This window comes from Prionailurus viverrinus, chromosome A2, assembly GCF_022837055.1.
Source record: "Prionailurus viverrinus isolate Anna chromosome A2, UM_Priviv_1.0, whole genome shotgun sequence".
Lineage (NCBI taxonomy): Eukaryota > Metazoa > Chordata > Mammalia > Carnivora > Felidae > Prionailurus > Prionailurus viverrinus.
In genome coordinates, this window is record NC_062562.1 from 91,793,613 (window position 1) to 91,816,224 (window position 22,612).

General features: G+C 38.6%; 1 protein-coding gene across 4 annotated transcripts in view; it reads right to left on the bottom strand.

Annotated features, from left to right (window-relative positions):
- Window positions 1-21,466, bottom strand: part of ABCB1 (ATP binding cassette subfamily B member 1) — a 120,434-nt gene extending 98,968 nt beyond the window's left edge. For 2 of the 4 annotated variants that reach the window (XM_047848085.1, XM_047848074.1), the window contains exons 1-4: window positions 21,325-21,466; window positions 20,772-20,842; window positions 15,433-15,481; window positions 2,079-2,250 (exon numbers count right to left, since the gene is read on the bottom strand). In XM_047848085.1, coding sequence (XP_047704041.1) covers window positions 2,079-2,250; window positions 15,433-15,481; window positions 20,772-20,836 — 286 coding nt within the window. In that variant the 5' untranslated portion in view covers window positions 20,837-20,842; window positions 21,325-21,466. Of the gene's footprint in view, window positions 1-704; window positions 788-2,078; window positions 2,251-15,432; window positions 15,482-20,024; window positions 20,155-20,771; window positions 20,843-21,324 lie in introns of those variants that run through there. The other 2 variants (XM_047848083.1, XM_047848092.1) reach the window with 2 other exon arrangements.
- Window positions 21,467-22,612: the final 1,146 nt, after the last annotated feature.

Below are 22,612 nucleotides of genomic sequence, written 5' to 3' on the forward strand. Positions count from 1 at the left end.
TAGTAAGGATTAAGTACTTGCACTTAAATAAATCAATTGTTTTTTTCATAAAGAGGTAATTAATATCTGGGTGATGGAGATACAGTGTATCAAAACATTAATGCAGTTTTTTAAAAAAGACCACTGGACATTATAGTAGTTGAGTTTGCTGTGACCTGTCAGAGTTCAGCTCTGTTAGCTCAGGCAGCCATTTAAGGATCTGCTCTTCCCAGACTGGGCCAAGCTTCAACAGTTATTTTAATAGCTCAATATTTCATTATTAATATACATGATATCAGCAGCTGTCCCTTTATGTAGTGCATGCAGGTGCACAGCATGATTGGTATGATACCTCCCACTCACATCGTTAGATCAACGTGTATGTCTGGACTTCATAAAAAAGTGAGTAGGATCAGAATGGGTACAGATGTACACATAAGGTCTGCTGGGCTACAAGAGTACTGTAAGAATTGATTCTCCCACTGTATGGTGGTAAGAGAACGAACTCCAAAGACTACTGCCTAATACAGCATGCACAGGAATCAATAAAGTTAGAGAGCACTGAGAACTTCCATTGGGTAAATGGTAAAATAGAAAGGCGTCAATTCAAAGGTGGTATATCTTCTGGCAGGTCCTTCTGAATGCCATTTACATAATAATACATAATACATAAGAATTTTACACAGCTCAAACATACTATAAAATTTTCTGGCCCAACTCATTACCTGCATTCACAGAATTGAAGTAAGCCTGCCTCAGGGTAAACAGTGTGTTCTTCAGAATTACCAAGAAGGGGCTCCCAGGTCTCCTGGACAGGTTCAAAAAATCCATAAATACCCCAAATTTGTATGAATATTTACATGCATATTTCTGGGGAAAGGATTTATAACATTCATCAGAGACTTAAAGTTGAAAAAGCGGTACCACTATAGTCTCAAGTGTATTCTCAAACAGGTATTTTCAACATTTCTACCATTTGAGCACCCACGAGGTTGTAAGTCTTTGGGAAGTTTAGTTTAAATCAATCAAGGCTTAACTAAAGGTGGCTTGGAATCTCAGAGCTGTCAACCAGTCCCTCCTCAATCAAGTATGAGTGCAAGAATGTGTGTGATTCCCAAATAATTTCAATAGTCCCTTCACTTTCCCACTCTCCTGGAGGTCTGTTTTAGACCTCTTTTCTTTATCAGCCAAATGTCTTGCTTCCTATTTCACTGAGAAAAGTGAAATAATCACAAGAAACCTTCCACAAATTCTCACCTCCTCATCAACTCAGCTTTGGGTACTGTCATTCAAATGTTCTCTATTCCCACCTGTTACTGTGGATAAATTCATCTGTGCTCCTACCTAAAGCAAGCATTTCCTTTTGGGCATTAGATTCCCTCCTTTCCCAAGGATATCACTCAAATAAATCTCTTCCCTCTCTCTCAAGCATCACTTTCTCCTCTCTTTCAGATCATTTCCATTAGCATACAAACAAGCTATTATTTCTTCCATCTTAAAACAGACAGACACACACACACACACACACACACACACACAACTTATCTTGGCCACATTTCTCCATTTTAGCATGTTTCCAAAGAGCCCAACCTGTGACAATACCCAAAATTAAGTTTCTGGTATTTACTGCTCAAAACACTACTCTCTCTCTCTACCCTCTGTATCTCAATGATAACTGCATCCAGTTCATCATGTTTCTCAAGCTAAAAATTTTAGAATCATCCTGGACTCCTGTTTCTTATACCCATATCCAGTATGTCAGAGAATCTCATAACTGATTTCTACTTATCATTCAAGGTCCAGATTAAGTAGTTCCTATACCTCTTCCAGAAACTTCCTGGCATCCTTCTGACTTTACAGAGCTCGGCCTTTTTTTTTTTTTTTTATGTATCTCTGCCAGCTCTTCCCAAGTGGATTCTAATGCTTGTGAATATTATCTTCTCAAACTCATTACTAATATGTACTATAGCTCAGGCCCTTCAATCTTCCACAGAACTAAACACATTAGTGCGTTTAGTAAGGGCTCCACAAACATCATTTTTAAGTGACTGATTTTTCTTCAAGCTTCCAATAAAATCGGTACCACAAACAATACTCACTTTCACCAGTTATGTTTAGATTAGTTAGGTTTCGTGAAATTCCTGCATTTGCAAAGCTATCCGTCATGTCTCCAAAAACCAGCATCATGAGAGGGAGTGCAGCTCCATGGATGATGGCGGCCATTGTCCCCACCAACATATATAACCTATCAAGCCAATTTGAATAGCGAAACTAAAAAAGAAAGAAAAAAAGAAAGAAAATGTAAAGAATAGGAACAATTAGCACAGTTTCATGAATGGTTTGCTCTACTTCCCAAATATATCCAAAATCCAGACATTTTTCAGACTAGTACTACTATATCAACCTGGTCCAATGTAAACTATTACAATAGACTAATTAGAAATGGGCATTTGAGGGCTGCCTGGGTGGCTAAGTCAGTTAAGCCTCAGATTCTTGATTTCAGTTTAGGTCATGATCTCCAAGTTCGTGGGACTGAGCCTCACAATGGGCCCTGCACTGACAGCATGGAGTCTGCTTAGGATTCTCTCTCTCTCTCCCTTTCTCTGCCCCTCCCCACTTAAATTAAATAAATAAACTAAAAAAAAAAAAAGAAATGAGCATTTGGCTCTTCTATTGAATTCTGACCTACTTCTTCATATTGGACTCATTCTGTCTTCTTTTCTCACATGAGGATTGATGAGAGGAATGGGACATTTTGGGAAACTGTAAAAGTCTTTAACGGTACAGTAACAGAAATATGTATTGGGGCGCCTGGGTGGCTCAGTCAGTTAAGCATCCGACTTTGGCTCAGGTCATGATCTCACAGTTCATGAGTTCAAGCCCCGCATTGGGCTCTGTGCTGACAGCTCAGAGCCTGGAGCCTATTTCAGATTCTGTGATTCCCTCTCTGCCCCTCGCCCACTCACACTCTCTCTCTCAAAAAATAAACATAAAAAAAAGAAATATGTATTTGTTGCTCTGCTTTCCAAGAATAGAAAACACTTCATCTCAAGATTTTTTTAACCAAGACAAATCTTGATTGCCAAAAGTTCCTGTGAGGACACCACTGAGGAAACATTTTGTTGCTTTATGAAAGTGGCTTGGGTTTAATATCTGCTGCATAATGAAAGTAGCACAAATGTAAAATAATTTTAATACAATTAGGACTCAATAGTGAGAAGGAAGAGGTAAGGAAGAATCAGTTAAATGCATGCTTCCCCAAAAGAGATTCTGGCCATAAAAGATAGAATAAGGCCATGATGACTGACTAGTACAGGTCTAAAAAGATAGAATATGGCCATAATGACTGACTAGTGCAGGTCTGCATAGTCTCTTTAATTATAGGCAAGTTGAAAATAAAGAAAGACTTCTCAGGGCGCCTGGGTGGGTCAGTCAGTTGAACAGCCAACTTAGGCTCAGGTCATGATGTCATGGTTTGTGGGTTCAAGCCCAACAGGCTCTGGGCTGACAGCTCAGAGCCTGGAGCCTGCTTCAATTCTGTGTCTCCCTCTCTCTCTCTGCCCCTCCCCTGCTTGTGCTCTGTCTCCCTCTAAAATAAATAAACATTAGAAAAAAAAAGACAGACTTCTCTGTATCCAAAAAGTGATGACAAGAAGAAATAGTAATGGTACCTGGCTTGGGGCTCTAGGACAGTCCATTTGAAAAGCAATCAATACTTCTATACATTTAAGGAACTAGGTTAGGACTGAAAGAAAACCAAATGAAAGAAAACAGAAACAAAAACACAGACAGGATGAAGCCATCTGTGGGGGTTTTGAATAAACAGGCGGTTGTCCTGTGGATTCATGACAGTCAGCAGGTTTGTAACCTAGAGAGGAAACTGGGTAAAAAGTCAGAGGTCTAGGAAGGGAACATAAACCAAAACAAAGATCAATATCAGGCAACATAAAAGACACAGCAGCAGAAGTAAGGTTTTAGAATTTACATATACTTTACAAAGAGACAGAAGCCAATCCTAAAGTTAGCTAAAAAGGAACTTCAAGTGGTAACAAATACAAATAAGAACTAAATTGACAAGTGGAGAAATAAAGAGCAAAACAGTTCTTGGGAGTAGTGACTGGCAGTCCATAAAGCAGGGAAGAATTAGTGAAGCTGAGTTATAAAATCGGCAAAAATTCAAGTTTGGTGTAAGAAGAATGTCTAATATATACTTAGGTATTTGCATTTAATATTTTTCTAGCTGTTAAAAGTGTAATCAAGTAAGCTTAAGTTTGAAGTAATGACATATCCATAATCTATAACATTCCATAATCTAAAAACATTATCCTCTTTACAAATTTAAACAGCAAGAATATTTTTTTGGGGCATTTTTTTTCCTATTTAATTGAAACACAGGCTAAATTTTGTCATTACTTATTTTGTCTTAACTAAGCATTCATCCATCTCCTTAAAAAAACACCTGGGGTTCCTAGGTAGTTCAGTTGGTTAAGCATCTGACTCTTGCTCTCAGCTCAGGTCATGACTGCAGGATTGTGGGATCGAGCCTCACATCGGGTTCTGTGCTGAGCATGGAGTCTGCTCAAGATTCTCTCTCCCTCTGCCCCTCCCCCCAGTTCTCCAAAAAAAAAAATACAGGGAATGCAAACAGGTGCAGCTGTTCTTGAAAACAGTGTGGAGGTTCTTCAAAAAATTAAAAGTAGAATTACCATATGACCCAGCAATAGCACTACTAGGAATTTATCCAAAGGGTATAGGAGTGCCGATTCATAGGGGCCCACGTACCCCAATGTTTACAGCACTGCTTTCAACAATAGCCAAATTATGGAAAGAGTCCAATGTCCATCAACTCATGAATAGATAAAGAAGATGTAGTTTATATATACAACGGAATACTACTTGGCGATGAGAAAGAATGAAATCCTGCCATTTGCAACAATGTGGATAGAACTGGAGGGTATTATGTTAAAGGAAGTAAGTCAGAGAAAAACAAATATCATATGTTTTCACTCATATGTGGAATTTGAGAAACTTAACAGAAGACCATGGAGGAAGGGAAGGGGAAAAAAAGTTTCAAACAGAGAGGGAAGCTCTTAAATAAAGAGAACTGAGAGTTGATGAGGGGTGTGGGAGAGGGGAAAATGGCTGATGGGCACTGAAGAGGGCACTTGTTGAGATGAGCACTGGGTGTTGTATGTAAGTGATGAATCATGGGAATCTACCCTTGAAGCCAAGAGCACACTGTATATGCTATATATTAGCTAATGTGACAATACATTATACTAAAAAAATTAAGTAAACAATACTGGAGGTCCTTGGGAATCGCAGGAGAAGAACTCTGGGAAAAGATGGGTCCTCTTGCAATTGTAGAGAGGGGCTTGAAATTGTACTAGTAGAAATGACCTTTTTTGTTACTCTAAAATGGTGAAATGGGAAAAATAAATAAAAAATGCATTTACCAACTGTCTATGGCCTCTAGATTTTATACCCTTCTTAGGAAGACCTTTTCCAACCTGCACTCATGTTCTCTTTTTGAAATTTTATGGTTTATGTTCAACTCCATGATACATGCTAAATCTTTGGATTTAAATCTTTGAGGCACCAAAAAGGAGAGGATGTGGCAGGAACATAGCTTTTCTTTGCTAACAATTTGTCAGTGGACCCATGTTTTCTCCCTCTTCATTTAAAATGTCACCTTTGCCAGAAAATAAAATGCCATGTGTAAAAACACAAAACAAAATAACAACAAACACAACACACAAGGAGGAAGAGAGGGTAGAAGCCATTTACCTTCCCTTAGAGACTCTATAAAAGTGGGCAAAATATCAAATTCCTCAGTAGAGGAAGCAAAGATAACGGACGCTCTCATCACCATTCCCATTATGATATTTTACCTCCAAAACTAATGACTGGCCATAATAAAAACAAGAATAAATATAAATATTTACTCAATGCGTACCCAATGACTAATAAAATCCAGATAAATACTAAAGGAGTAAGTCCTGTCTTCAGAGTGCTTAAAGAGAAGGAGTAAGGCAAAGCAAAAGAGTATGTGCAATCTACACTCTGCAAGCTGTGACAGCACAGCATACACAGTCAAGCAGACACAACACTGAGCAAATGGTCATTGCCTCCTTTGTGGAAAAGCCTCACAGAAGAGGTTATACTTCCTCCCAGCTTTGAAAGTTTAGCATGTGTTTAGAAGCAAGAAGAAAGGTATTCCAGCCAGAAAGTAGGCATAGCAGTATACTCAGAGGAGATTGGGGTGTGAGGTGTAGAAGGAGCAATAAAAAGCTGATTGCCTTCTACTGAGATAACCAGAAGAGGCAAGGGTTTGGAGGGAAGGAGCACAGAGAAATCTCATTTTGTGCTGACTGCTCATCCTGAAAGAGCTATCCAAGAAGCACATGGAGAGAATTCAGAGTTTGCAACGCAGTTTTGTGATAGTAGCGTATGTAGCAGAAGCCATGGGAGTGGGTAAGATCATCCAGGAAGAGAAAAAGAGTGACTGATATTAAGAAAAATTTGAAAATAAATAGAGACAGCATGTTGACTGTCCTTTTGATGATCTTGGGGCAAAAGGAAAAGCAAGAGAATGGACACCAGAAGGGAATGTCACATTCCCTCTGGGCAACTATTTTGCGAAGTCTTACACATGTTTATAAGTAAATCAGTCAAGGAGATGACTGGTGAAAATACAGAAGGAAACTGAGATGGGGCAAAATCCTAAAGAACAAAGCAAACAAATGTTTCTTTGGAACCTGAGGAGAGGGATCATGGGTGGATGCTATAATTAATGGGTGAAACAAGATTTCCCATGATGTCCCAAGACAACTCATAGTTGGGAGGGGGCAGAGATCCATCTACAGTGGAAGAATCCACTCTGTCATCACCTTAACCAAGTGATCAAACCTAGCATTGTAGAAAAGGAAAAAACACTCTGACATTTGAGGTTTCCAGATGTGGTAAGACAAGAAGTACACAGCATCCCCTACACAATCTTCTTCCACAAACATTTAATGTGAATGTATTTAGACCTAACTTTCAGCACATTCAAAATGTAAGCCAAGGAAGAACAAGTTAAATGATGCCATCAGGAAGCAATACCTCACCTCTAGAAGGTGAGGTATTCTACAGGACAACTAGTATGGTCTTTAAAGCATGTCAATATAGTTTTAAAAGAAGAGAAAACTTCTAGACTCAGAAGACACAATATCTAAATGTCATCACTGACTAGATCCTATTTTGAACAAATCAACTGTAAAAGACATTTTTTTGGAGATAATTGGAAATATTTGAATATGAACTAAACATTACATTAAGGAATTATGATTCATTTGTTAAATATGATCATATGTTTTATAGAAAAATCTTGTGTAGGAACATTTTTGATATATGTAAACACATATGAAATATCACAAAATCTGTAACTTCAGGTGAAATGTGTGGTAAAATTTTAACAGTTGTTAGATACAGACAACAGCTATATGGGCCTGAATTTTACTGTTCTACCTTTCCATGTGTTTGAAAGTTTTCACAATAAAACTTGGTAAAGGGAGAATGGTTCTCAAATAGGCAAAGATATACCTCTTCAACTCAAACTAGAAGAAATGAGCTAAGAGTAAGCACAGATACAAACAAGTTTCCAAGGATAAGGACAAAGTTGACAGAGTTTAGAACCTCCTGTTTACTTGGGACATGAGTCAAGATGTCTCAAGAAAAGGTGGTAAGATTTGAGGAAAGTGGTAAGTACAATAAGGCTAAGCAGGACAAAACCCTCAGTGAAATGTCTTAGCTCTGTCACTTACTAGGAAGGAGAGTTTGGGGAAAATAATCTCTTCATAATGCCTTGGTTTCTGTATTTATAAAATGAGGAGAATATCATATATGCAGAAAAACTCACATAGCTGTTATGAAGATGAAAATGAGATTTAACTAAATAAATTTTTATTAAGAATACACTATGGTAATATGTAATATATTCAGGTACTGTTATTGATTTAGGAAATGTAAAAATTAAAAAGACTTCAGTAGCTTACAGTGAAGGGGACAAAAAGAAAGTAACATATCAGGAGAAATGTAACACAGAGGTATAAACTAATTATAATTGGAACCCTTTAAACACAAGGAAATGGAAAACATTTGGCTAGACATTGATAAGAAAGAGGGGGACAGGAAGCCATAAAAATCCTTGAGGAGAAAGCAGGCAAAAACCTCTTTGATCTTTGCCACAGCAACTTCTTACTCAACACGTCTCCAGAGGCAAGGGAAACAAAAGCAAAAATGAACTATTGGGACCTCCTCAAAATAAAAAGCTTCTGCACAGCAAAGGAAACAATCAGCAAAACTAAAAGGCAACCGACGGAATGGGAGAAGATATTTGCAGATGACATATCAGATAAAGGGTTAGTATCCAATATCTACAAAGAATTTATCAAACTCAACATCCAAAAAACAAATAATCCAGTGAAGAAATAGGCAAAAGACATGACTAGACACTTCTCTAAAGAAGACATCCAGATGGCCAACCGGCACATGCAAAAATGCTCAACATCACTCATCATCAGGGAAATACAAATCAAAACCACAACGAGATACCACCTGACACCTATCAGAATGGCTAACATTAATTAACAACTCAAGCAACAACAGATGTTGGCAAGAATGCGGAGAAAGAGGATCTCTTTTGCATTGTTGGTAGGAATGCAAGCTGGTGCAGCCACTCTGGAAAACAGTATGGAGATTTCTCAAAAAATTAAAAATAGAACTCCCTATGAACCAGCAACTGCACTACTAGGCATTTATCCAAGGGATACAGGTGTGCTGTTTCAAAGGGACACATGCACGCCCCTGTTTATAGCAGCACTCTCAACAATAGCCAAAATATGGAAAGAGCCCAAATGTCCATCAATGGATGAATGGATAAAGATGTGGTGTATATATATATATATATATATATATATATATACACATATATATGTGTGTGTGTGTATATGTATATATGTATACATATATACACACACACACACATACATATATACATATATACACACACACACAACGGAGTATTACTCAGCAATCAAAAAGAATGAAATCTTGCCATTTGCAACTACATGGATGGAACTGGAGGGTATTATGCTAAGTGAAATTAGTCAGAGAAAGACAAATATCCTATGACTCCACTCATATGAGGACTTTAAGACACAGAACAGATGAACATAAGGGAAGGGAAGCAAGAATAATATAAAAACAGGGAGAGGGACAAAACATAAGAGACTCTTAAATATGGAGAACAAACAGAGGGTTACTAGAGGGGTTGTGGGAGGGGGTAATGGGCTAAATGAGTATGGGGCACTAAGGAATCTACTCCTGAAATCATTGTTGCACTATATGCTAACTATTTGGATGTAAATTACAAAAAAATTTTTTTAATTAAAAAAAAAGAAAGAAATAGGGGGGATGGTGAACCAGAACCACATAGAAGGAAGGCTGATACACAAAGAAGAAGAATAGTTTAGGTAATCAGCAGACCAGGTGGTTAACACGACTCTACCATGGTGCCTGGGTTGGAGAAGAAGTCAGTGAATCCATTCATTTATTCATTCATTCAACATTCAAAAGATATTTGTTAAGCAGCTAATAAGGGTCAGGTTTCTAGGTATTGGAAGTAACAGTGAATAAGACAAGCTACCTGTCCTCATATATATTCTAGTGCAAATAGTAAAATGAGGAAAAGATGTATTCAATATTCACTCAATATCTAACTACCTATTCTAGGCACTAGGAGTACCTAGGGAAGCAAACATAGAAAAATGCCTTCCTTCATAGAGCTTAGACCACAATGACAGGCAGGATCAGTTGGCTTAGACTGGCTGGTTAAAGACTGTCCCTGTGAGAAGGCAACATGTAAGCTGAGACCCAAATGACATGAAGGATACAGTTAGTCACATGGTGATCTGGAGACAGAGGATTCTAGACAGAAAGAGCAAATGCAAAGGTCCTGTGGTGAAGAGAAGGTTGGTATATCTCAAGGACCAAATAGAATTACCACTGTGACAAGAGCAGAGCACAGATTAGTCTGTGGTGCAGTCAGAGATGTGCCAGAGGACAGATTACACAGGGCCTTTACAGCTGGATAAGGGAGTCTGGGTTTTACTCTAAACTTCCCAGCTAAGTGCAAAGGAAAGGCACGAACGAAGGTGATTGGATGTGTCTACTATGTGTAGAATAGCTTTTAGAAGAGCAGAAATGGAGTAAGGGGACCAGCAATAGAAAGTGGTTGAGAAAGCAAACCCTTGACCAGGTATAGAAGGCAGAATAATGCCTTCTCCTCATGAACATAAAATAATGCCTGAGATTAACTTAATCTCAGGAACCTGTGAATTGTTTCTTCACATGGTGAAAGGGACTTTGCAGATGTTAAGGGTCTCAAGATGGGGTGATTATCCTGCATTATCCAATTAGACCAAATGTAATGACACGGGTCCTTAACAAGAGGGAGCCAGGTGGCTCAGACTCAGTAGCAGGAAAACAGATGACTGAGGAGGTTGGAGGGATGCAGTAAGAGACCATTAGCCTAGGAATGCAGGCAGCTTCCTAAGCTTGCTGATAAGGGGAGGGAAACAGATCCAGCCCTGCTGACACCTTGATTTTAGCTCAGTGAGACTTGTAGGCCCAGAACTGTCAGGTAATAAATTTTTGTTGTTTTAAAAAGCTACTAAATTAATGATATTTTGTTACAATAACAACAGGAAATGAGTACACAAAGTCAAAAAAAGAAGGATAACAAAGAGAAAAGGCTAAGCTAGAAGGAATCAAAAGTTGAGGTTGAAGACTGATACCCTTGAGTTTATAGCTTCTTAGATGGGGAGTCCACCCAGATGATAAACCCCAGGTCCTTGTTCACAAGTGTAATTTACTGAAGTAGAGTAGCAGTGAAGGTTGTTGGAGCTGAAAGGTCAAAGAATGCTGAGCCTAGGAGTCATTATTAAGGTTGCCCAAAGAGAAGAATAATGAGAGCATAGCTGAGTGAAGTAGAAGCAATTAAATACCAACGTCCTCAATGGAGAAGCAAAAGTAACTAGAAATTAGTAAAGGAAACCACTGCATATAGATAAAGATACTAAAACTTTACAGAATGGAGCTCAATTGAGAAAGAAGTTTTGCATGAAAACAATTTGGAAGTGTCTGTATGAAAGCACAAAAATGCCAACACCATCACTGAGCTGGGACAAGGGATTAATGAATTCTAATTTCACAGGCAGAGATGACACAAGAAAAAAAAAAGAGCTAGGAGAAAAATCAGCAGACTGTGGCATCATAGAAGCAAAGAGAAAAAAGAAAATAGTAGATAATGTCAAGCACTACTTAAAAGTCAAGATGGAATCAAGACAGGTCTACTGAATTTGATGAATGGCAGAGACAGAAGCCAAGTTATAATGTCTAACGAAGTGACTGCAAGGTGAAACTTAAACAAGTAAAGGCAGCTCCTGTATGTGAAGCAAGCAAGAGGGGAGGTGGCTTGAAAGATGGCATTAATGAAACTAAAGACACCTCACATATAAATGCCAATGGGATAGACCAGTTAAGAGGCAGAGACTGTAGACACAGAAGAGAAAGGATGATGATGATGATGATGATGGTATTAATAATAATAGCAGTAGTGATATATAAGGTCCATGAGAAGGCAGAGGATTTGGGAGCCAAAGTACAAATGAGTGATTAGTTTTAATAACCAGATTCTTCCTCTGTTATATTAGGAGGGAAGGAAGAGGGATCTGATGGATATGCTTGCAGATTAGGAGAGACGGGCTGAGGAACTTCTGTCAGATGGCTTCCATTCTGTTTGCGAAATAAAAGTAGAGGCCATCCACCAAAGGGGGAAAGGGAGAAGTGGGAAACGTGAAAAGAGTAGAGGACTGACAGAGTCAAGAGAAGAGGAGAAATAGGAGTTCAGTTGGGAATATACCCTGTTGTGAGGTTTGCTACAGCAACAATCAAATGAAGGAGTTCAGGCACCAGTGATTTTGCTCAGGCTTTGTGTAACAAATGACAAGCGGAAGGAAGATTATTGTTTGGGCAAGAGAAAGGGCTGATGGGAAAGTGATGGGTCAATGGACCAAATATTCAGAGAGAACAGTGAGCAGATTGGAAAGAAAGGAGATGGCTCACTAATTTAAGCTGTGGCTTCAATCAATCACTTTGGAGGTACGACAGTTTCAAATAACAATAAAATTCAGGATGTGAGTGTACAAACAGATGGCTGGGGAGGGGGGGCAGGGAGAAAGAAACAGATTACTGCACCTGTGAAGGTCAAGAAGCAGATATCCAGAACACCATAAAAGTTACCCGAGATAGTAGGAGCTCTGGGAGTGGAAAGAGAGACACTGAGCCTGGCGGTAAAATCTTCAAAGACTGAGGAGTGACCAGGTGGTCAGAGGATAATAGAACTTTTCAACTCCAGGCAGGTAAAAGTTTAACTGGCCACAAGCTTTCATAAATGATTAAAGTTGTTAAAAGCTCTAGCTTGAGTAAGCAAATCTGGGGGCAAATTTTGGACCTGCTCCCTTACTAGCTACGTAAATCTGTGAGTTTGAATGCATTACTCAACATCTCTGAGTCTGTTTCATCATGTAGTGTAAGAATAATACAAGTTCCTATGTCATTGAGTCACTGTGGGGATTAAGTTAGATAACAAATGTGGAGTGCTTAACAAATCCCTGGCACAGAGGAAGCAATAGACAGATAATAGCAATAATCTGTTTTGAAAGAAATGAATTCTTCGATATGATCCATTAAGTAGAATGCTCAGAGTTGAGCCTGCTGCACAATCCTGACAACAGTACGTAATCTTTAAGCAGTGCTTTGTATTGGCCCTACGACCCCACTTGTATGTTTCCTGCCTTTATTTCCATCTGTCTCATTTCTTTGTTTGCTTTAGATTTTATTCTACTTTTGTGTTTCTTGTTCTGTTGAAACAAGGCCTGATATATATATTTAAAAAATAAAAGCTAGGGGGCACCTGGGTGGACCAGTCGGTTAAGTGTTGGACTTCAGCTAAGGTCATGATCTCATGGTTCGTGAGTTCGAGCCCGGCATTGGCCTCTGTACTGACAGCTCAGAGCCTGGAGCCTGCTTTGGATTCTGTGTCTTCCTCTCTCTCTGTTCCTCCCCCCACTCATGCTCTCTATCTCAAAAATAAATAAACGTTAAAAAAAAAAACTTAAATAAAAGCTAGTAGGAACACTTGAATATTCTTTACCCCTTTTTCATCACCTTCTCAAGACTGCTAAAAAGTCTCATAGTAGAAAGAAGTTAAAATTCCGAGCCTGAGACTTGCTGTTTAGAAAAACATGTGTTCAAGGTTGTCCCTTGGTGGGCATCTAGAAATTGGATTTTGGGTGGATTGACATCACCTAATTGATAAAAGTGACCAAATTATTTGTACAACAATGTGCTTTATGTCAAATGCCTGCCTTCCTTCTATGAGTCTGGAATTCTGGTATACGTTATGCCTATGTGATCAGCTCCCAGTATAAACTCTGGGTGCTAAGTTTCTAATGAGCTTGTCTGATGGCCTTTCACACTTATCACCATTCATTGCTGGGGAAGTTAAGTGTGACTCCACTGGGAGAGGACTCCAGGAGCTTGTGCCTGGTTTCTCCTGGAACTCTGCCTCCCTCTTTCCTTTTCCCAATGTTGATTTTGCTTTGTATTATTTTGCCATAATAAATCTTAGCCATGAGTATCATGAGTATGACAATATGCTAAGTCCTGAGAGACCTCATAGTGAATCATCAAACCTGAGGTTCTTGGGGAGCCCTGACACACGAGTTTTTGTCTTAGCTGATAATACCAGCACTATACTGTTAAACTTTCTGAATGTGTCCTCAGGTCAATAGGTTTTACATACAAGTTCAGTTTTCTACGTCAACTCTTCAGGAAAAAGACACAAGGAAAAGCCACATAAACTTAGAACATGAACTTCACAGGTTTGAATTCTGGTCCCGCTATGTATCAAGTGGGCAAGCTAATACGTCTGGCTCAGTTTCTTCACCTGTCAAATTAGAATAATAATAGTACCTATCTCCAAGGGAGTTGCAATGATTAAATGAGTTCTATATAGAGTACTTAGATCGAACACATGGCATATAGTGCTTTATGTGTGTTATTATTCCCTCACATTAAAAATCTAGATTTTTATTCTTTTGTGGCTTAATTATATTGATACTGTTACCTCCAAGTATTAGATATGTCAAATTTTCTGAAATAAGGCTTTAAAAAATTTAAGCTACAAATAATAAAAACTAAACTACAAAAGACAGAAATGCTTTGGTCTTAAAATGATAAAATTGAAATTAAATCTTGGGAATAAACCCTACTTTAACATTAAAGCTTCTTTTAATACATAAGAATGAAATATAAAACAAAATCTGTCCCTTGGTCACATGAATAGTCTTCTTGAGAATGAGTAATCATTCTTGAGAGTGAACATATAGTCTCATTCCTCTAAAATTTCAAAGACTGTAGAGATCTGTAGCCAGATCAACTGTAGTGCAAGAGGATGATAATGTAGGATAACCACAGAATCCGCAGTGTCAAAGTGAGGCAACTATTTTTTCCTGCCTGTAACTATTATATTTAATTTACTAGTATCCATTTTACAAGATAGCCTATCCCTCCCCCACCAATGACATTTCAAAAATGTCTCGTGTGTTCTAACTGAATTATAAAGTATGTACTCACTGCTGGACTTAATTGGTTCAGTAGTGTTCCAGGTTCTTAGGAAAGAGAAAAAGCAGAATCCAAGTAGAGAAAGACCATCAACCAGCCCCACCTATAATATCCCTGTCTTATTCCAAATCTGATTAAACAAAAGGTTCTAAGCAACCGCCATGCAACCACAAAATGAGATGAAGAATTATATAAAGGATTTCAAGTTTGAGATAAGTTATTGAGCACAGAGGAATAATGACATGTACTGGTAATAAACAAAGCATAGTAATAAATAATGCATTGCTGACTTCTATTTTTTCGTACCTGGGACTTTGACCTCAAACCTGCCAGAATATGAGTCACTAATGACAAGGAACCTTGTGTCCTATTGGAACCACACTCCGTGTGGCTCTATCTAGATGGCTGAGATCATCACTGGGCTTACATAAGTAAGTGCTTACCTGAATAAATCACTGGCAATTTGCAGAATATTGGCAGAATACCAAACAATTGGCAGAATACCAAAATATAGGCCAAGAAGAGTAGCTACTGAGAATCCATTTACGTGGCAGATTATGATCAGCATTCCCCCTGAAAACAAGCTAAATTAAACCTATTCATTTTACCTCTCCATTAACATACTCTCTAAGAAAATATTATACCAGATGAAATATCTCTAGTCTAGGTAAGAAAAAGTCAAATTTCCAAAGCATTTTGAACAGTAAATAAGTTCCAACTCACCATTGCAAGTGTACTGACAGTTGGTTTCTTTTCTTTCTTCTCTTTTTTACTGAAAAACAGAAACAGAATTGCACAAAGGCCTTAAAATTATGTAAATTTTTAAGTGACCGAATTAACATGGATCCTATATTTTTTTTAAATTAATGTTTGTTTTATTTTTAAGAGAGAGAGAGAGACAGAGTATGAGCGAGGAAGAGGCAGAGAGAGAGGGGGAGACAGAATTCAAAGCAGTCTCCAGGCTCTGAGCTGTCAGCACAGAACCCGACATGGGGCTCGAACTCACAAACCATGAGCATGACCTGAGCCAAAGTCAGATGCTTAGCCAACTGAGCCACCCAGGTGCCCCACAGATCCTGTATTTAATAGCAAACAGGACAAAGAAAACATGTCTATATTATTCCATAAAAATATACATTAATAGTATGATCCCATTTATGAACTTTAAAAACGTTTACATGTATCTTAGAAATCTAGATCTGTGGTTATCACTGGGTATTGAGATTTCTATCAAAATATTTTCTTCTTTGTGCCTTTGATATTTCCTAATTTTCTATGATGAATACACAGACACATAACTTTTTCAACGAGAAAAAATAATGCTGAAAAAAGAAAGCTTCCTGTTTTTATTCTACAGACAGTCCCCGAATTACAATGGTTTAACTTTAGCACAGCAAGAAAGTGTTATGCATTCATTAGAAACTACACTTCCAACACTGGATTTGGATCTCTTCCCTGGGCTAGCAACATGCAGTATAGTACTCTCTAGTGATGCTGGGCAGCCACAGTGACCTACAGCTCCCAGGCAGCCATGCAATCAATCACAAGGGTAAACAACCCATACACTTAAAACCGTCCTGTAACCATACAACCACTCTGTCTTTCAGTACAGTACTCGATAAGTTACATGGGATATTCAACACTTTATTATAAAATAGGCTTTGTGTTAGATAATTTTCCTCAAGTATAGGCTAAGGTAAAGATTCTAAGCAAGTTTAAAGCAGGTTAGGCTAAACTATGATGTTCAGTAGGTTAGATGCCTTAAAGGCATTTTCAACTTTAATGGTATTTTTAACTTAGGATGGGATTATGGGGATATAAATTAAGGAAGATGTGTAACTAGAAAATCAGTCATCCTGTCCAGAGTTAATTCCCTTAATTATCATCTAAGTAATTCTAGCAATTGATATCCTATCTATGTACTATCTAGATATTATCCTTAATCATTCCCTCTACTAATGGAGGGTAGTGGCAATCAGATGCTGGGCATAAACAAACCTAAGAAGAAAGGTAATTAAATCACTCTCTATGAGCTAATCTAATTCTGAAAGGATATCTGGAGCCTTAAATGTACCATTACAACAATAAATTCAATCCGGAAAAGCTATGGTAAAAAAAAAAAGGGGGGGGGTCTGTCAACTGTCAGAAAGCTGTCCTTAGGAATAAGAAGGCTAATTACTATTTTGAGCCCAAATTCAAATTAACTAACCTTTTTCTACTCTGTTTTAACTGCCACCTATAGCATGAAAGTAAACCAATCAAAAGCAGTACATATTTTCATATGTACAAATGAAAGACTATTTGAGAGAAAATCACATTATTTTTATACAGATTTTCAAGTTCAAAAGTAAATTCATCTTTGTCTTTGTTCTTTATGCTAAGTGAGGTCAAAGAATTGAAGAGACTTCTAAGGAAAAAAAAATCCACAGCTTACCCCATATTTGGCTTTAAAGTGATGTTAGACGGACATGAAAACACACAAAATACACAAACATAAGTCTTCAGATTTGGTCCCACCCTATTCCCAGTAAAGCATGGTTTCAGTATCTCTGGAACCAGGATGAGAGGAAAAAAATAGTCACACATAATTGAATTTTAGCTCCAGCCTTTTTATTTATTTTTTCATTCTCTAAAACTGTTGCTACTCTGAAGAGTTGATAATGTTCCAGATGCTGGCTAAGTAAACACTTCCCATACACAATCTCATTTAATCTTATCTCAATCTCTTCAAGGCAGGCACATTTTTGTCGTTCTGTCAGAGCCGAGAAAACTGTAGGTGAAGAGAGTTCATGAACTTGCTCAAGGTCACACAGCTGCAATAAAGCCAAGTTTAAGCGGAAGTCTATCCCCCAAATACCAAGCTATTCAGTGCAACCTCAGGCTTCTGAGATACCACTTTATATAGAAATGCACTTCCACATTGATCTCGCATCCCTACTAGATTATTCATTTATCCCCATCAGCTTGAAACGCAGTGTTTACAAAAGGCAAGTTGCTTATTAAACCTTTACAAATACACAGATACCAAATGACATTATCATCCAAGCAGTATATATACTAGCAAAGCCATGTGCTTCTTTATAATTCCAATTTAGAACACAGAGTTAAAAGAAAAAAACTCATAGAAAAAAAAGATCAGCTTTGTGGTTATCAGAGGCGGTGGGAGGTAGGGAATAGATGGAAGTTGATCCAAAGATACAAAGATAAAGAAGTCCCAGGGATGTAATGTACAACATGTGAGTACAGTTAACATGAGTACATGATGAATGCCTTATGATATATGTGAAAGTTGTTGAGAGTAGATCCTAAGAGTTCTCACCGCAAGCAGAAAAAATTTTGTTTTTTTCTTTTTATTTTACGTGTATGACAGATGTTAACTAAATGTACTGTGATAATCATTTCACAGTGTATGTAAGTCACACCATTACGCTGTATACCTTAAGCTTATATAGTGTTGTATGTCAATTGTATCTCAATAAACCTGGAAGAAAACATATAGTTATATTAAGAACAGATTAAAATCAATGATGATGGGCATAGTTTAATAAGAATTACTTAAGTAAAAAAAAAAACAATTTTTTTTGTTTAAAAAGTCTGTAGGCCATGATAAGAACCAATAATAAAAATGAAGGTATGTATAGGCTCCAACAAATTTCTTTACTATTTCTTTCCACATACCCTCAATACTTCTTATGCCAATACTCCTGTTTGTGTATTAAGGACACAGTTCTTTAAGAGATGTACTAAAACAAAAATTAAAAACAAAAACGGAAATATCTTTCTTCCACTCCTTTACTATTTCTTTCCACATACCCTCAATACTTCTTATGCCAATACTCCTGTTTGTGTATTAAGGACACAGTTCTTTAAGAGATGTACTAAAACAAAAATTAAAAACAAAAACGGAAATATCTTTCTTCCACTCTATGGAGTCTTTTTCCTTTTGTGTATATGAAATTTTTTATTATGAAACCTTTCAAATAGAACAATTAAAAGAATACTAATAATGACTACCCATACAAGATCCACCTAGATTCAACAATTGTTAACATTTTGACCATATGTTCTTTATTTACATAAGTATATATTATCATCGTTAATATTTTGCTGAGCCATTTGAAAGTAAGTTGCAAACATCATGGCACTTCACATATTTTCCCACCATTTTCACTTTTCAGAAAATTAACAGCAATTCGGCTATCATCTAATATCCAATCTACAAACTGCCCAAGGATGTTTTCTATAGGTTTTTCCTTTTTTTTATTTGAACTCAGATATAATCAAGGTTCACACATTACACTGGGTGGTTTTTCCTATTTAGTCTCTTTTTTTAAGTCTAGAAGTCCTTCTGCCCCCTCTCCCCACATTGACTTTTTGTAGTAACAGATGCCATATAGAATGTCCCACATCTTGGATACGTCCGTTTCAAACTGAGTCCAAAGTGAGATGTGCAGTAAGCACAAAATACACAGATTTGAATATGTAGTATGAAAAAGAGAATGTAAACTATATCAATAATTCTGATCACATATAGAAATAATATCTTAGACATAAAATTTAAAGTGCCTGGGCTCTTTAAAATATACTTTTCAAAATTAATTTCACTTGTTTCTTCTTATGTTCTTAATGCTGCTCCTAGAAAATTAACAATTACAAATGTGGCTCACATTACATTTCTGTTGGACAGCAACAGTCTAGAAGCTTGATAGGATTCAGTCTAAATGTTTCTGCAAACATACTTCCTGGGTGGTGTCATGTCACTAATACGGGACTCTACCAGGTCTGATTACATGGTTAAGATCGCTAACTGCAAAAAACCTCTCCACTGAAAATCCCCCACTTTCCTTTTTTCCAATTACAAAAAATTGGGGAGAATTCTTAGACAAAACTTTTCTCTGAGTCATTTACGATCCCTACCAATCTTTGCCTGAATCAACTATAACAATGTAGGTTCCAAATATGATAGCTGGCATTCTGTGAAGAACATTCCGTTATTCTCACTACATCTCCCACCTTTTTATTTTCCTCTTGTATACGGTATTTCATAACCCAGCACAGTGAAGCCAGCTCCTGTGTCTTTTTTTGACAATTCCACTGAACAACATACTTACTCCAGGCTCACTCTGCATCTCCCCCCATCCCACACATGGCGGTACAGATTCCATTTAGTGAGCAATGGTATTCAGAAACCAAGATCTGGCACGAAGGTACTCACTCCCACTGTCCCTTTCAGTGGACAGAAAGTGAACTATTTTAAAATTCATGAGTTCATATTGAAGTTTCCAGTTCAAATTTAACATTTTCTAAAAACTTACTTGATGTCCATATTTGTATTTCTTTTCTTCCACACTGAAAAGTTTGGTGCCTGATAATATTACTGTATCTACTAATTTATTTTATTTTACCATTTTTATTACAATTGACAACTACCAATGAACCTACTGAGCAAAGTTTAAAAACTTCCTGCTTAGACAGCGCACTGTGAGCAAAATTTACTTAAAATTCCCCTATGGGGTTCCATTACCAATAATTTCAGACAATGCTAAGTAGCTTCATTGGCATGAGTCTTTTCGTAATTTTCTTCTACAAGGGTCAGCTATTCCTTGCCTTTAAAAAAAAGAAAAAAGAAAAAAGAAAATCAACAGCTAAATGCAGTTTTGGCCTTTGGTCCCGTCTGCCATGCCACAAACATGAAATGTTTACGTGACCGGGATGTTTACGGTTTACCAGAAGCGTGAGACTAGACCACGAGGCAGAGCACACGCAGCACCATGTTCGGGTGCGTCGTGGCGGGTGGAGCGGAGTTCCTAAAACACAGAAAAGGATGCGAAAGCACTGGCGTGTGTGGAGCCGCAAGACTGAGAAGCTCACCGAGGCCGTGGGAAGATGTAAACGTTGTCCCCAACTCAGCCGGCGAACTTCTGCAGAAAACCCCCTTGCGTTTAAGGTTAAAAAATATCATCGCCACCATCAACTCTTCAGTTATTACAGAGCCGGAGGCTATAAACAAATCTCCCAAATCTCAAGACGTCTAAACTGTGAAAGCGAAACAAACTGGCTACCTTTTTTCGCCCATTTTCCAGAACTTCTTCTCTGCTCTTCCATTGCTGCCTCCTTCAAGATCCATCGCGACCTGAGGAGACACCACAGGCCCCGAGTCAGATGCGGAAACCGCAGGAAGCGGAGGGGACACTCCGCGAGAGCGTCTGGAGGGCGGGGGCGCATCGCGGCCTTTGCCCGACGCCTCCGCGGCTGCGTCTGTCCGTCCCGTCTGCCCTCGGGCGCGGTGATGCTTCTCCCGGCTCCGGCCACGGGCTCAGACTCCCGCTTCCCGCACCGCGCCCCCTCTACGCGCGCTCGGGCGGCAGAACCCAGCGCGCGTGGCGAGCGCAGAAAACGGGGGTGGGGGGGCTGGGGTGCCTCAGGAGCTCCGCGGGGGACTCTAGTGCTCACCTCGCTTGCCCTCCACTCCCCCCGCGGACTTGCTAAGAGGAATGGCCCCCTCTCCTCTCCGAAGTCTTCCTCCCACGGGGGACCAAGCTCAGGAAATTGGGAGAGCCCGAGCCTTCCCTGCGAACTTGTCCCCATCTAGCCCTCAGCTTCGCGCGTCCCTACCTCGGGCTATCTTTCGGAACTTCGACCGAGATGTTGACTTTTGAAAGAAGAGATTCAGATTTTAAAGCAAAGACCCGGCGGATGCGAACAGCGGCCCCGGCTTCTTAGAGCCGGGAGGAGCCGCCGCTCGTATGCACCCGGTTTCCTGCGTCCCAGGGACTGAGGCGAGAGGTGCAGCCCACAACCCGGCGCTCCTCGTGCCCAGCCAATCAGCCTCACCGAGCCAGGTCGCTCCCGGGCCCTCTGGCGTGAATGCTGATTGCGCGAGTTACGAAACAGGTTGGATTTGCAGGAGGTGTGTCCTCCTTTCTGTTGCCCCTCAGCATAAGAGTCAGGAGACAAACACTTATCAGCTGAATCACTGGGGACGGGTACCTCTATAGAGTCATGTCTCTACATGTCCACATCACGCTCCATATCCGTGGAATTATACACATATATACATACACACGTGTATATTTTGTATGTATATACAGATTATATATTTGTATATATGTATATATATATATTTTGTGTATATAATATATACATATAATTTACATGTACACATGCATGTACATATAATATACATGTACATATAATGTACATATAAATATACAGAAATAATACACGTACATAATCGGTATTTATGTAAATGTACATATTTATAAATTCCATTAATAACTAATTTAATGTACTTTATTAATTATAATTACATATTTATATATTCACATGCATATATAATATATATATATAATATATACATGTGTGCTAACACAAGCTAAACTTTGCTTTCTAGCAGCATCTGTAAAAAAGCCAGGTGAAAATTTTCTGCAAGAGTCTTTAGTATGCTTGACAGTTTCGGAGGTATATCTGTGCATCTTTTACTTCAAGATAAATGGAAGGAAATAGGAAGATTTTAAATATGTAAATCGAGACGGATATTTCAGGGTAAAAATAATATTTAAAAGCATGTAACCTTTACAGATTTTAGCCATACAATCAAGGCCCACATTTTCCCCAAGGCATTTCTTTTTATTTTTTCAATGTTTACTTATTTTTTGAGAGAGAGAAAGAGCATGAGCAGAGAAAGGGCAGAGAGAGGGAGACCCAGAATCCAAAGCAGGCTCCAGATTCTGAGCTGTCAGCACAGAGCAGGTGGGGCTCCAACCCACTGACCGTGAGATCATGACCCCAGCTGAAGTCAGACGCCCAACCTAGTGAGCCACCCAGGAGCCCCACCCCAAGGCATTTCTAAACACTTACACTTTAATTGGGATTATTAAAGAAAAGTATTGTGTATTTACCA